Source organism: Passer domesticus, chromosome 6, assembly GCF_036417665.1.
Source record: "Passer domesticus isolate bPasDom1 chromosome 6, bPasDom1.hap1, whole genome shotgun sequence".
Classification (NCBI taxonomy): Eukaryota; Metazoa; Chordata; class Aves; order Passeriformes; family Passeridae; genus Passer; species Passer domesticus.
Window position 1 is genome coordinate 6,075,066 of NC_087479.1, and position 15,650 is coordinate 6,090,715.

A 15,650-nucleotide genomic window follows, 5' to 3' on the forward strand; every position below is an offset into this window, starting at 1 on the left:
GGGAGCCACCAGAGACCTGCAGAGGGGGTGTTGCCAAGGGCCTGCAGGCACAGCGCCGGGGCCAGCGGCTTCCCCCTGACACAGGAAGGGCGGCCTTAGGCTGGAGATGGGCAAGGAATTCTGGCCGCGGAGGCTGCTTGGGCCTGGCCCACGCTGCCCACAGAAGCTGTGGCTGCCCCATCCCTGGCAGTGTTCCAGGCCAGCTTGGATGAGCCTTGGGGCAACGTGGCCTGGCGGAAGGTGTCCCTGCCCTTGGCAGCAGGGCTGGAACAAGAGCATTTCGAAGGGCCCTTCCAAGCCAAGCCATTCTGGGATTCTGTGATCAGAGGGGCTGGGGGCAGCTGGGCTCAATTTCTGTATAGAGCCATAGCAGCACTCTCCGTTTGATTTCAAGGAGTCTGTTCATGAGCCCAGGGTGTGTGGCATCTACCTCTACTATAGGCCTGGCTGAGGTCAATAAAGTCTTGCACCCTCCAAATTTTGCAGAATTGCATTTTATTGAAACAAGAGGAAAGCAGTTTCCAGCTTGCTGCTCATAAATGCCCTAACTCTAGAGCATTAATATGGCTCACAACAGATAGCGAGACTAAATATGTCTTTACATGTGTATAAAAGTTATATCATATATATAATATATTATAGGCATGCAACATATAATATATATTGTACAGATATATTCAAATAACATTTATAAAGCATGTATATATCCTAGGTATATAATATTTGTTTTAAACATCTCTATTTTATGGAAAACCTTCCAGACATAAACGTGCTAAGAGCAACAATATGTGTCACAACAGATACTGACACTATATACGTACTCTACTCTTACTATTCACATAATTACATATTCAATTATTTAAAATTACTTTTTATCGTGATGTCTTAAAAACATATTTTGCATATTTCATATTATTCATTTTAGTATAACATTTTGTATTATGGTCATTAACTTCTATATATAATTTATAAATATTATATCCTACAATAGGAATACAAAATATATCTGCCTATGAAATAAAAATCTAGATTCCTCTATATACAAAATTTCAGGTCAGCTCCAACACAGGTGGTCCAATGCTGCTGTAAAGGTGTCCCTTCCAGGAAGAAGGAGAGGATCCATCCATTGACTGATCCTGGGCCAGCAGTGCTGATTTTTCTTCTTGGTCTTTCTTTCCCGTTTCTTTTTCCTTTTCCCTGTCCCACGTGCCCACTTCTTTCATGCTCCACATTCTGGTCCTTCTCAACGGCCAGGAAAAACTGCAAGTCGCAGGTAGGGTTTGTAGACTTTGGCCCGGCACGTGTTCTCTTCATGTGCTTTTTCATCACTGAGACAGTTCCTAGGCGAGCAGGGCTCAATGCAGTCTGGGGGCTGTGTTAGAAAATGAAAAGATGCAAGCAGGTAGAACAAACCCGCCCGTGGCCCTGCACATGCTGAGGCGGCAGAGAGGCAGTGGGACCTTCGCCACAGATTCTGCAGGCGTCCACTTCTCCTTAAAGCACCAAATGAGGACTGCAAATTGGCTCTCTCCTGCCAGCTGCAAGCAGCACAAGCACAGCTCTGTGCTCATAGCCATGACTCCTCCCCTTCATTGGGTCAATCCTCACCAAGAAGGATTCTTTTGAACCACTTTTCTAGAATGTCGTACTCATAGAGCGCATGGCTGTGGGCATCCGGCTGCTGCTCCAGGCGATGGAGGACATTGTATGGCTCAGCCCTTTGAACATCAGCGGGTAACTTGATGTCCTGAGGAAACCTCTGGTTGCCCACAATGAAGTGGTTGAGGCATTTTGCTCGCACACATACGTACAGGCTGTTGATGATATCCAGCATTCGTTCCAGGAGGTTCCTCCTGCGCCACGCTGAGACGGTTTTGATATTGAGCAGGTGCATGACAATGGTCTTCATGGTGTAGGTGGAAAAGCCAAAGCCCAGCGGAAGACGGGTGAAGAACTGCAGGCATTTGAGGTGCAGGCTGTCAGGGGGGGCCTGCCTGGCAATGTGCTGGAAGAACTCAACCTCTGCCACAGCGTACGACTCGGGCCAGGTTGTGTTTGCTGTGTAGGCCTCTCTGGGCTGGCTGCACACAAAGACGGCTGAGTCACCTCTCCGCACCCCGAAGAGCATCTCAATCCTGAAGATTTCCTTGCCGTAGGTCACCTTGAGCTGGCAGGAGCGTGTGGAGGGCAGCAGTGTTAAAAGCCAGTTGTGAGACTGAGGCAAAGCTGGCCAGACTGCTCTCACCAACTGGTGGAACCAGAGGGCAGTTTTCTGCACATCGAGGTAGGAGCCGGTGCACAGGGTGTCTAGGAGGCTGGGTTCCTGATTGCTCCTCAGCTCCTCCTCGGGGTGGTGCAGGAAACACAGCATGTCCTCAGCCTGCTGCTCCCTGCTGCAGGTGCATTCCAGCTGCACGCGGACACGGAAGTTCCTCACGTGCCTCTGCTCTTCACTCTCCAGCTCCAGGTGGAAGCTGTGGCCTCGGGGAGGAGTCATGGGGATGAGCACGCTGTAGACGACATCCTGCTCACGGGGACTCCAGCCTTCAAAGGCACTGCCCACCCCGATGGCTCGTTGCAGGACTGGGTAGAAGCTGTTGGACAAGACATGCCCAAAGAAAATTGTATAATTATCCATGAGCTGAGTTGTCCACTCACAGCCTCTCTGCAGGTCTTGTACAGGCCACTGGATGCGCTCCATTATAACTTGTCCAACCTGATTGTCCAAATCATAATTTTCGTCTTGGACTTCATTTGCAACATCATCGTTGTTTTCTGCAATTGCAGCCGCATTGATATGTTCATGTCCAACATTGTCTTCTTCATTTGCCCCAACGTTGCGCACTTCCTCTTCATTGGCACCATGGTTTTCTTCTTCATCCTCCTCTCTCCTCTGGCTGCTTTTCCACCCAATGAACCAGAGGAGCAAGACAAGGGCCAGGAGCACAGCAACAGCTAAGAGCTGCAAGAGCTGCACCTGCTTCCCCTGCTCCTGGGTGAGCTGTTCCACCTCCTGCTCCAACTGAAGCCTCTCCCATTCCAGGAGCTTGGCACGCGCTTCCATGCGCAGACGTGTTTCCTCATCCAAACCGTCAGCCACGGGCTGTGGGTACTGGATGAGGCTTTTCAACACCAAGAAAAGGAATACCATGGGATCCATGGTCTGCAGGAGGAGGGAGAGAATGCCATGAGTGGGGTGGGGAGGCAGAGAGCTACTGGCTGCTGGGGGGAGGAGAGGATCCTCAGGGAGCTGGGCGCAGGAAGGACAGGGCCCCACACAGACAGCATGCAGGCAGCAAGGCCTGTCGCACTGCCCCAGCAGCTCCAGCTCCAGCCCTGTGGCCTGCCCAAGCTTCTCCTAGGAGGGGCTGTCCCTGCATGCAGAGGGAGAAGCCAGCCCCAGGTGCAGCTTTTCTGCCTCAGCCCTTGTTCCCAGCCCAGCCTCCCCGCCACGTGTGCACTCACCGCTTGCCAAGGCAACGCAGGCCCAGCGTCACCTGCTGAGGCCTATTTTCAGCTGCCCCCATTGTGACACGTCCCCCATGATGTCACACGTGTCACAGCACGTCACAATCCAGCCAATCCCACCCTTTTTCCCCTGAGCCATCTCCTGGCTCAGGCACTCAGAGTGGCCCAGGTGTTCTGCTTAGGGCTGCCCTTGACTGAAGCTTTTCCAAAGAACTGCCATTGCTGTCTCTTTTGCCATTATTTTCATCTGCCCTTCCTTGGCAAGCTCACTGATATCCCTGTTGGAAGGCAACGTGGAGAGTCGTTGAGTCTAACCTGTGACTCCTCACTGGTTGAGTTACACTTAAATATGGAACTGAGTGTGGTTGAAAAAGTCGCTCACGATCACGCAGTGCAACTGCAAACTTAACACTGCCTACCGCTCCAATCGGCCAGGTCCCCAAATGCCACATGCACACCACTTATAAACCTTTCTGAGGGTGGTGACCCAGCCATTTCCCCAGGCAGCCTGTTGCCAAGCTTGACATCCTTTTTGTTGAAGGAATATTTCCTAGAGATACAAGCTAAAGCTCCTGTGACAAAACTTGAAGCCATTTTCTCTGCTCATATTGTTTGTTGCCTGGGCTGATAGAATGGCCCACACTTAGCTACAACCTGCCTTCATCTGAATCGTGTCAGGCTGTTGGGCTGTGAAATCAGCTCCTGGCAGAGGAGAGAAGGGTGGTGCATTTGCACTGCACTTCCCACCACCCAGTGGGACAAAATGGGTTCTGGATGGGCAGAAGCGCTTCACGTTGTCCAGAAGGGTTTCCATGTGAGGAGAACCTTTGTGCCAAATACATCAGCCAAGGGAATTCATCCTCTTCCAAGCAGAAGGGAAAACCAGATTTTTCCTTGTAGAAAATTGGAAGGTTTGGAGGGAAAGTCAGTGCTGGAATGAGCCCGGATGTCCATGTGGATTTTGCTATCCTGCAAGGCCACCCTGTGAAGAGGGGATGGATCTCGGCAGCCATCCAGCTTTGGCCACAGCTTTCTGCCCTTGTGTCTCTGGAGCCTTGGCGGGGAAGGCTGCACAGCTGGCGGTGCCTTTCAGCAGCTCTCCTGCTAACAGCCCTGGCTGCCCCAAGGCTCTTTGGACTCAGCACAGGCTGGAAGAAATGATAACCTGGCTTTGGAGACCCCTGAGACCAGTATGGATGATGAGTGTGCAGAGAAGACACAATCAGGACAATACAGCTGCTTCTCTCAGCCATCAATCACAGAAAATTCAAACGTCGCCGTTTGGGGCCTTGGTTGTGTTTTGTTTGGAGCTTTGTCCCCCACAGCAAAACCTGTGGCTTTTGCCATATTGCACATCTGGATTGGAGTGGTCCACTCTCAGTGCTGCCTAGATGGAACTCAGAATTGTGCCTTTGCCCCTCTCTTTCCCCCCGTTACGATGTGTCAGTTGAAGACATTGCTGGGTAGCAGAGTTTCTCTTTTCTCACCTTGTGCTCAGGAGCTGGGAGAGCCACCCACCGCCTTCCCCTGCCACAGCTTGACTCTGCAAGGGTTCTGCAGTAGGGTAAGATGGCATGTTGCCAGTGGCTCAGCTGCCAGCACTGGTGCTAGCCAAGGTGGAAGACTCATCTGTGTGGCTGAGTCACCTCACAGCTGCCAGCATCTGGGCTGTGTCCCGCCCCACATTGTGTCTGCCATCAAGTCAGAGGGCACGATACTGACACTGACAAGTCCACCTGTAAGCTATGTGCCCAGGTGCCACCTTCAGACATTCCTGAAGTGCCTCAAGCAATGACAATTCCACCAATTCCATGGGCAGCCAGTGCCAGTGCTTGACAACACTTTCAGAGAAGAAATTTTTCCCCAATACCCAATCTAAGCCGACCCCTGGCAGAACTTGAGGCTGTTTCCTCTTGTTCTCTCCCTTGTTTCCTGGGAGCAGAGGCTGACCTGCACCAGGCTCACCCTCCAGTCTGGGAGCTGCAGAGAGTGAGAAGGTTCCTGTCTGATGCTGCCTGTGACTGCAGCCGTGTGTGCCCCGCTCTCACTGTGGCTGGCACTGGCGGCCCTGCTGCCCTGCTCCCGGAGCCCTGTCCCGGGTAGAGCCGTTCCCGGGCCGGGCACGGCCCCATGGGCTGCTCCCTGCTGCGGCCTGGGCTGGCCCCAGAGCAGGGTCCCCATGCAGGTGGCCCCGGGCCGGCCGCGTGTCCCCAGCCGGCTGTGCCTGGGCAGCTGCCTCAGCCATGAGGGCCGCAGAGCTGCGGGAGCCCACGGCTCTCTGCCGGCCGCCCTGCAGAGCTCCCAGCTCCAGCTGGCAGGGCCTCAGCGCCCGCCCCACGCCCTGCCGCAGGCATGGACGGGCCAGGCCCCGCTTGCTGCCCTCATGGCGGCACTCCTGGCCCCAGCGCTCTCCAGGGCCTTCTCCAGGGGCACCTTCCTGCGGCCTTTGAGTCCCTGCCCGGGAGCCAGAAGGGACCTGCAGAGGGGCTGTTGCCAAGGGCCTGCAGGCACAGCGCCGGGGCCAGCGGCTTCCCCCTGACACAGGAAGGGCAGCCTTAGGCTGGAGATGGGCAAGGAATTCTGGCCGCGGAGGCTGCTTGGGCCTGGCCCACGCTGCCCACAGAAGCTGTGGCTGCCCCATCCCTGGCAGTGTTCCAGGCCAGCTTGGATGGGCCTTGGGGCAACGTGGCCAGGCGGAAGGTGTCCCTGCCCTTGGCAGCAGGGCTGGAACAAGAGCATTTCGAAGGGCCCTTCCAAGCCAAGCCATTCTGGGATTCTGTGATCAGAGGGGCTGGGGGCAGCTGGGCTCAATTTCTGTATAGAGCCATAGCAGCACTCTCCGTTTGATTTCAAGGAGTCTGTTCATGAGCCCAGGTTAACTGTGTGTGGCATCTACCACTAATATTGGCCTGCTTGAGGGTAATAAAATCTTGAACACTCCAGATTTTGCAGAATTGCATTTTATTGAAACAAGAGGAAAGCAGTTTCAAGCTTGCCACTCATAAATGCCCTAACTCTAGAGCATTAATATGGGTCGCAACAGATAGCGAGACTAAATATGGCTTTTCATGTGTATAAAAGTTATATCATATATATAATATATTATATGCACTGGGTATATAGTACATATTAAACAAATATATAAATATATAATGTATACAGAATGTATATATTCTATGCATGTTATATATGTTATAAATATATCTTTTTAATGAAAAACATTCCAGATATAAATGTACAAAGAAATCGAATGTGTCGCAACAGGTACTGACACTAAATCGATGTTCTACTGTTACTATTTAAATGTAATTACACTTTCAACTCTTCAAATTTACATTTTATCCTGCCATAAATAACTAAATATTTCATACCTTTGACATTATCCATATTTCTATATTATTTTATGAAAATTTACAAGAACATGTAATTTATAAAACTTATAGTATATAATAATTATACACTAGAAATATATGAAATAAGCATCTAGATTCTTATATGTCTGGCAAATTTCCGGAGTGCTCCATCACCATTTTTCCAATGCAGATGCAAAGGCGTTCCGTCCACGAACAAGGAGAAGCTTCATGCATTGACTCATCCCGGGCCAGCAGTGTTGATTTGTCCTCTTGGTCGATTTTGTCCTGTTTGTTTGTTCTTCTTTCGCTCCCACATTCCCACTTCTTCCATGCTCTAAATTTTGCCCTTTTTCAAGGGCCAGGAACAGCTCCATTTTGCAGGGCAGGTTTTGTGACTTTGGCCCTGCATGTACGGCACGTCTTCTATTAATGTGCTTTTTCAGCACTGGCAGAGTTCACACGTAAACAGGGGGTTAATGACATCCTCCTCTTGGAAAATGAAACTATAAAAGGAGGTAGAAAAACCCCTCCTGTAGCCCTTCACTTGCAGACATGGCAGGACATGCTGTGGGACCTTCGCCAGAGACTTTGCATGCATCCTCTTCTCCTTAAAGCACCAAATGAGCACTGCAAGGTGGCTCTCTCCTGCCAGTAGCGCGGCTGATGCCAGCAGCACAAGCACAGCTCTGTGCTCATAGCCATGACTTCTCCCCTTCATTGGGTCAATCCTCACCAAGAAGGATTCTTTTGAACCACTTTTCTAGAATGTCGTACTCATAGAGCGCATGGCTGTGGGCATCCGGCTGCTGCTCCAGGCGATGGAAGAGATTGTATGGCTCAGCCCTTTGAACATCAGCAGGTAACTTGATGTCCTGAGGAAACCTCTGGTTGCCCACAATGAAGTGCTGGAGGCGTTTTTCTCTCAGACATAAGTGCAGGTTATTGATGATATCCTGCAGTCGTTCCAGGAGGTTCCTCCTGCGCCACGCTGAGACGGGTGCCACACTGAGCAGGTGCATGACAATGGTCTTCATGGTGTAGGTGGAAAAGCCAAAGCCCAGCGGAAGACGGGTGAAGAACTGCAGGCATTTGAGGTGCAGGCTGTCAGGGGGGGCCTGCCTGGCAATGTGCTGGAAGAACTCAACCTCTGCCACAGCGTACGACTCGGGCCAGGTTGTGTTTGCTGTGTAGGCCTCTCTGGGCTGGCTGCACACAAAGACGGCTGAGTCACCTCTCCGCACCCCGAAGAGCATCTCAATCCTGAAGATTTCCTTGCCGTAGGTCACCTTGAGCTGGCAGGAGCGTGTGGAGGGCAGCAGTGTTAAATGCCAGTTGTGTGATTGAGGCAAAGCTGGCCAGACTGCTCTCACCAGCTGGTGGAACCAGCGGGCAGTTTTCTGCACATCAAGGTAGGAACCGGTGCACAGGGTGTCTAGGAGGCTGGGATCCTGATTGCTCCTCAGCTCCTCCTCGGGGTGGTGCAGGAAGCACAGCATGTCCTCAGCCTGCTGCTCCCTGCTGCAGGTGCATTCCAGCTGCACGCGGACACGGAAGTTCCTCACGTGCCTCTGCTCTTCACTCTCCAGCTCCAGGTGGAAGCTGTGGCCTCGGGGAGGAGTCATGGGGATGACCACGCTGTAGATGACATCCTGTTCACGGGGACTCCAGCCTTCAAAGGCACTGCCCACCCCGATGGCTCGTTGCAGGACTGGGTAGAAGCTGTTGGACAAGACATGCCCAAAGTAAATTGTATAATTGTCCATGAGCTGAGTTGTCCATTCACAGCCTCTCTGCAGGTCCTGTACAGGCCACTGGATGCGCTCCATTATAACTTGTCCAACGTGATCATCAAAATCATATGCTAGGGCTTCATTTGCAACATCATCGTTGTTTTCTGCAATTACAGCCGCATTGACATCTACATTTCCGACATTGTCTTCTTCATTTGCTCCAACGTTGCCCACTTCCTCTTCATTGGCACCACGGTTTCCTTCTTCATCCTCCTCTCTCCTCTGGCTGCTTTTCCACGCAATGAACCACAGGAGCAAGACAAGAGCCAGGAGCACAGCAACAGCTAAGAGCTGCAAGAGCTGCACCTGCTTCCCCTGCTCCTGGGTGAGCTGTTCCACCTCCTGCTCCAACTGAAGCCTCTCCCATTCCAGGAGCTTGGCACGCGCTTCCATGCGCAGACGTGTTTCCTCATCCAAACCGTCAGCCACGGGCTGTGGGTACTGGATGAGGCTTTTCAACACCAAGAAAAGGAATACCATGGGATCCATGGTCTGCAGGAGGAGAGAGAGAGAGAAGACTGTGAGTGGGATGGAAATGCAGAGAGCTACTGGCTGCTGGGGGGAGGAGAGGATCCTCAGGGAGCTGGGCGCAGGAAGGACAGGGCCCCACACAGACAGCATGCAGGCAGCAAGGCCTGTCGCACTGCCCCAGCAGCTCCAGCTCCAGCCCTGTGGCCTGCCCAAGCTTCTCCTAGGAGGGGCTGTCCCTCCATGCAGGGGGAGAAGCCAGCCCCAGGTGCAGCGTTTCTGCCCCAGCCCTTGTTCCCAGCCCAGCCTCCCCGCCACGTGTGCACTCACCGCTTGCCAAGGCAACGCAGGCCCAGCGTCACCTGCTGGGGCCTATTTTCAGCTACCCCATTGTGACACGTCCCCCGTGATGTCACACGTGTCACAGCATGTCACAATCCAGACAACCCCACCCTTTTTTCGCTGAGTCAACTCCTGGCTCAGGCACTCAGAGTGGCCCAGGTGTTCTGCTTAGGGCTGCCCTTGACTGAAGCTTTTCCAAACAACTGCCATTCTTAACTTTGGCATCTTTTGGTCCTTTGCACTGCACATCTTATAATCCTGGTCTGGTTCCTAGTAGTCACTAAATTTTCAATTTTTTTTTTTTTTCTTTCAGCAGCCATGCCGTGGCTCTCATATCTTCCCGTGCAAGTCGTGTCTTCCTCCTTGACTTTTTGCCCTGCCTTTACAGCATGTGTCAGCTTGTTTTGCTAGCTTTAGCTCCCTCGCACTGCACCACCTTTCCTCCCAGATCATTTTATTGTAGTCACTCAATGTCCCAGTTTTCTGGGTTTTGGGATTTTTCCAAACGCATTTCATTTGATCGTATCTCCTTTCCAGAGCGTTTGGAAGCCTTTCTTTTCAGGGTGGCGAGATTTCGTTTCCCTTCCCGAAAGGAAATGAAATTTCGTTTCGTGAATGGAAACGAAATCTTGCAATTCCAATGGGAATCATTGGGGCAATCTATGGACCAAATCCCAGCACTTGACAGCATCCCATGCCTTTGGATGGCTTTAAGCTTGGCGAAGATTGTTTTTTCTTTTTCTTCAACAACCATGCCATGGCTCTCATATCTTCCCCTGCAAGTCGTGTCCTGGTCCTTGAATTTTTGCCCTTCTTTTGAAGCATCTGTGAGCTTAGTTTTGGCATCTTTTACTCCATTGCACTGCACATCTTATACTCCGGGACTGATTCCTCCACGTCATTAAATTTTCAATTTTTATTTTTATTTTTCTTTCAGCAAACATGCCATGGCTCAAATATCTTCCCCTGCAAGTTGTGTCTTCCTCCTCAAAATTTTGCCGGGACTTTGCAGCATCTGGGTGCTTAGTTTTGGCATCTTTTGCTCCTTTGCACTGCACATCATATAATCCTAGCCCATTTTCTAGTAGTCACTAAATTTTAAAATTTTTTTTTTTTTTTTCCAGCAACCATGCCATGGCTCTCATATCTTCCCCTGCAAGTTGTGTCTTCCTCCTCAACATTTTGCCGGGACTTTGCAGCATCTGGGTGCTTAGTTTTGCTAACTTTTGCTCCTTGCACTGCACAACATTTCCTCCCACACCATTTTCTGGTAGTCACTAAATAGCCCGATTTTCTGGCTCTTGGGATTTTTGTCAGCCGCCCTTCATTTCATCATATCTCCTTTCCAGGGCATTTGTAAGCCTTTCTTTTCAGGGTCGCGAGATTTCGTTTCTTTTCAGGGTCGCGAGATTTCGTTTCCCTTCCCGAAAGGAAATGAAATTTCCTTTCGGGAAGGCAAACGAAATCTCGCGGTTTCAATGGGAATCAATGGGGCAATCTTTGGACCATGTCCCACCACTTGACAGCATCTCATGCCTTTTGGTGGGTTTCAACGTGGCGAAGATTTTTTTTTTTTTTTTCCCCAGTATCCATGCCATGGCTCTCATATCTTCCCCTGCAAGTCGTGTCTTCCCCCTCGACTTTCTGCCCTGCCTTTGCAGCATCTGTGAGCTTAGTTTTGGCATCTTTTGCTCCTTTGCACTGCACATCATATAATCCTAGCCCATTTTCTAGTAGTCACTAAATTTGAAAAATTTTTTTTTTTTTTTTCTTCAGCAACCATGCCATGGCTCTCATATCTTCCCCTGCAAGTTGTGTCTTCCTCCTCAACATTTTGCCGGGACTTTGCAGCATCTGGGTGCTTAGTTTTGCTAACTTTTGCTCCTTGCACCGCACCACATTTCCTCCCACACCATTTTCTGGTAGTCACTAAATAGCCCGATTTTCTGGCTCTTGGGATTTTTGTCAGCCGCCCTTCATTTCATCATATCTCCTTTCCAGGGCATTTGTAAGCCTTTCTTTTCAGGGTCGCGAGATTTCGTTTCCCTTCCCGAAAGGAAATGAAATTTCCTTTCGGGAAGGGAAACGAAATCTCGCGGTTTCAATGGGAATCAATGGGGCAATCTTTGGACCATGTCCCACCACTTGACAGCATCTCATGCCTTTTGGTGGGTTTCAACGTGGCGAAGATTTTTTTTTTTTTTCCCCAGTATCCATGCCATGGCTCTCATATCTTCCCCTGCAAGTCGTGTCTTCCCCCTCGACTTTCTGCCCTGCCTTTGCAGCATCTGTGAGCTTAGTTTTGGCATCTTTTGCTCCTTTGCACTGCACATCATATAATCCTAGCCCATTTTCTAGTAGTCACTAAATTTGAAAAATTTTTTTTTTTTTTTCTTCAGCAACCATGCCATGGCTCTCATATCTTCCCCTGCAAGTTGTGTCTTCCTCCTCAACATTTTGCCGGGACTTTGCAGCATCTGGGTGCTTAGTTTTGCTAACTTTTGCTCCTTGCACTGCACCACATTTCCTCCCACACCATTTTCTGGTAGTCACTAAATAGCCCGATTTTCTGGCTCTTGGGATTTTTGTCAGCCGCCCTTCATTTCATCATATCTCCTTTCCAGGGCATTTGTAAGCCTTTCTTTTCAGGGTTGCGAGATTTCGTTTCCCTTCCCGAAAGGAAATGAAATTTCCTTTCGGGAAGGGAAACGAAATCTCGCGGTTTCAATGGGAATCAATGGGGCAATCTTTGGACCATGTCCCACCACTTGACAGCATCTCATGCCTTTTGGTGGGTTTCAACGTGGCGAAGATTTTTTTTTTTTTTTTTCCCAGTATCCATGCCATGGCTCTCATATCTTCCCCTGCAAGTCGTGTCTTCCCCCTCGACTTTCTGCCCTGCCTTTGCAGCATCTGTGAGCTTAGTTTTGGCATCTTTTGCTCCTTTGCACTGCACATCATATAATCCTAGCCCATTTTCTAGTAGTCACTAAATTTGAAAAATTTTTTTTTTTTTTTCTTCAGCAACCATGCCATGGCTCTCATATCTTCCCCTGCAAGTTGTGTCTTCCTCCTCAACATTTTGCCGCGACTTTGCAGCATCTGGGTGCTTAGTTTTGCTAACTTTTGCTCCTTGCACTGCACAACATTTCCTCCCACACCATTTTCTGGTAGTACACTAAATAGCCCGATTTTCTGGCTCTTGGGATTTTTGTCATCCGCCCTTCATTTCATCATATCTCCTTTCCAGGGCATTTGTAAGCCTTTCTTTTCAGGGTCGCGAGATTTCGTTTCCCTTCCCGAAAGGAAATGAAATTTCCTTTCGGGAAGGGAAACGAAATCTCGCGGTTTCAATGGGAATCAATGGGGCAATCTTTGGACCATGTCCCACCACTTGACAGCATCTCATGCCTTTTGGTGGGTTTCAACTTGGCGAAGATTTTTTTTTTTTTTTTCCCAGTATCCATGCCATGGCTCTCATATCTTCCCCTGCAAGTCGTGTCTTCCCCCTCGACTTTCTGCCCTGCCTTTGCAGCATCTGTGAGCTTAGTTTTGGCATCTTTTGCTCCTTTGCACTGCACATCATATAATCCTAGCCCATTTTCTAGTAGTCACTAAATTTGAAAAATTTTTTTTTTTTTTTCTTCAGCAACCATGCCATGGCTCTCATATCTTCCCCTGCAAGTTGTGTCTTCCTCCTCAACATTTTGCCGGGACTTTGCAGCATCTGGGTGCTTAGTTTTGCTAACTTTTGCTCCTTGCACTGCACCACATTTCCTCCCACACCATTTTCTGGTAGTCACTAAATAGCCCGATTTTCTGGCTCTTGGGATTTTTGTCAGCCGCCCTTCATTTCATCATATCTCCTTTCCAGGGCATTTGTAAGCCTTTCTTTTCAGGGTCGCGAGATTTCGTTTCCCTTCCCGAAAGGAAATGAAATTTCCTTTCGGGAAGGGAAACGAAATCTCGCGGTTTCAATGGGAATCAATGGGGCAATCTTTGGACCATGTCCCACCACTTGACAGCATCTCATGCCTTTTGGTGGGTTTCAACGTGGCGAAGATTTTTTTTTTTTTTTTTCCCAGTATCCATGCCATGGCTCTCATATCTTCCCCTGCAAGTCGTGTCTTCCCCCTCGACTTTCTGCCCTGCCTTTGCAGCATCTGTGAGCTTAGTTTTGGCATCTTTTGCTCCTTTGCACTGCACATCATATAATCCTAGCCCATTTTCTAGTAGTCACTAAATTTGAAAAATTTTTTTTTTTTTTTCTTCAGCAACCATGCCATGGCTCTCATATCTTCCCCTGCAAGTTGTGTCTTCCTCCTCAACATTTTGCCGCGACTTTGCAGCATCTGGGTGCTTAGTTTTGCTAACTTTTGCTCCTTGCACTGCACAACATTTCCTCCCACACCATTTTCTGGTAGTACACTAAATAGCCCGATTTTCTGGCTCTTGGGATTTTTGTCATCCGCCCTTCATTTCATCATATCTCCTTTCCAGGGCATTTGTAAGCCTTTCTTTTCAGGGTTGCGAGATTTCGTTTCCCTTCCCGAAAGGAAATGAAATTTCCTTTCGGGAAGGGAAACGAAATCTCGCGGTTTCAATGGGAATCAATGGGGCAATCTTTGGACCATGTCCCACCACTTGACAGCATCTCATGCCTTTTGGTGGGTTTCAACTTGGCGAAGATTTTTTTTTTTTTTTTCCCAGTATCCATGCCATGGCTCTCATATCTTCCCCTGCAAGTCGTGTCTTCCCCCTCGACTTTCTGCCCTGCCTTTGCAGCATCTGTGAGCTTAGTTTTGGCATCTTTTGCTCCTTTGCACTGCACATCATATAATCCTAGCCCATTTTCTAGTAGTCACTAAATTTGAAAAATTTTTTTTTTTTTTTCTTCAGCAACCATGCCATGGCTCTCATATCTTCCCCTGCAAGTTGTGTCTTCCTCCTCAACATTTTGCCGGGACTTTGCAGCATCTGGGTGCTTAGTTTTGCTAACTTTTGCTCCTTGCACTGCACCACATTTCCTCCCACACCATTTTCTGGTAGTCACTAAATAGCCCGATTTTCTGGCTCTTGGGATTTTTGTCAGCCGCCCTTCATTTCATCATATCTCCTTTCCAGGGCATTTGTAAGCCTTTCTTTTCAGGGTCGCGAGATTTCGTTTCCCTTCCCGAAAGGAAATGAAATTTCCTTTCGGGAAGGGAAACGAAATCTCGCGGTTTCAATGGGAATCAATGGGGCAATCTTTGGACCATGTCCCACCACTTGACAGCATCTCATGCCTTTTGGTGGGTTTCAACTTGGCGAAGATTTTTTTTTTTTTTTCCCAGTATCCATGCCATGGCTCTCATATCTTCCCCTGCAAGTCGTGTCTTCCCCCTCGACTTTCTGCCCTGCCTTTGCAGCATCTGTGAGCTTAGTTTTGGCATCTTTTGCTCCTTTGCACTGCACATCATATAATCCTAGCCCATTTTCTAGTAGTCACTAAATTTGAAAAAAATTTTTTTTTTCTTCAGCAACCATGCCATGGCTCTCATATCTTCCCCTGCAAGTTGTGTCTTCCTCCTCAACATTTTGCCGGGACTTTGCAGCATCTGGGTGCTTAGTTTTGCTAACTTTTGCTCCTTGCACCGCACCACATTTCCTCCCACACCATTTTCTGGTAGTCACTAAATAGCCCGATTTTCTGGCTCTTGGGATTTTTTTCAGCCGCCCTTCATTTCATCATATCTCCTTTCCAGGGCATTTGTAAGCCTTTCTTTTCAGGGTCGCGAGATTTCGTTTCCCTTCCCGAAAGGAAATGAAATTTCCTTTCGGGAAGGGAAACGAAATCTCGCGGTTTCAATGGGAATCAATGGGGCAATCTTTGGACCATGTCCCACCACTTGACAGCATCTCATGCCTTTTGGTGGGTTTCAACTTGGCGAAGATTTTTTTTTTTTTTCCCAGTATCCATGCCATGGCTCTCATATCTTCCCCTGCAAGTCGTGTCTTCCCCCTCGACTTTCTGCCCTGCCTTTGCAGCATCTGTGAGCTTAGTTTTGGCATCTTTTGCTCCTTTGCACTGCACATCATATAATCCTAGCCCATTTTCTAGTAGTCACTAAATTTGAAAAATTTTTTTTTTTTTTTTCTTCAGCAACCATGCCATGGCTCTCATATCTTCCCCTGCAAGTTGTGTCTTCCTCCTCAACATTTTGCCGCGACTTTGCAGCATCTGGGTGCT

At 49.2% G+C, this 15,650-nt stretch overlaps 2 protein-coding genes across 2 annotated transcripts; both read right to left on the bottom strand.

Moving 5' to 3' along the window:
* Positions 1–478: 478 nt before the first annotated feature.
* LOC135302034 (inositol 1,4,5-trisphosphate receptor-interacting protein-like 1) lies at positions 479–3,502 on the bottom strand. Its single transcript, XM_064422598.1, has 2 exons — positions 3,466–3,502; positions 479–3,163 (listed from the first exon to the last, which is right to left on the bottom strand). Exon 2 carries the CDS (start codon positions 3,158–3,160, stop codon positions 1,598–1,600), a length of 1,563 nt encoding a protein of 520 aa, XP_064278668.1. The 5' UTR covers positions 3,161–3,163; positions 3,466–3,502; the 3' UTR covers positions 479–1,597.
* A 2,910-nt stretch (positions 3,503–6,412) lies between these two features.
* Positions 6,413–9,425, bottom strand: LOC135302035 (inositol 1,4,5-trisphosphate receptor-interacting protein-like 1). The gene is made up of 2 exons (XM_064422599.1): positions 9,410–9,425; positions 6,413–9,103 (listed from the first exon to the last, which is right to left on the bottom strand). Exon 2 carries the CDS (start codon positions 9,098–9,100, stop codon positions 7,544–7,546), a length of 1,557 nt encoding a protein of 518 aa, XP_064278669.1. The 5' UTR covers positions 9,101–9,103; positions 9,410–9,425; the 3' UTR covers positions 6,413–7,543.
* Positions 9,426–15,650: the final 6,225 nt, after the last annotated feature.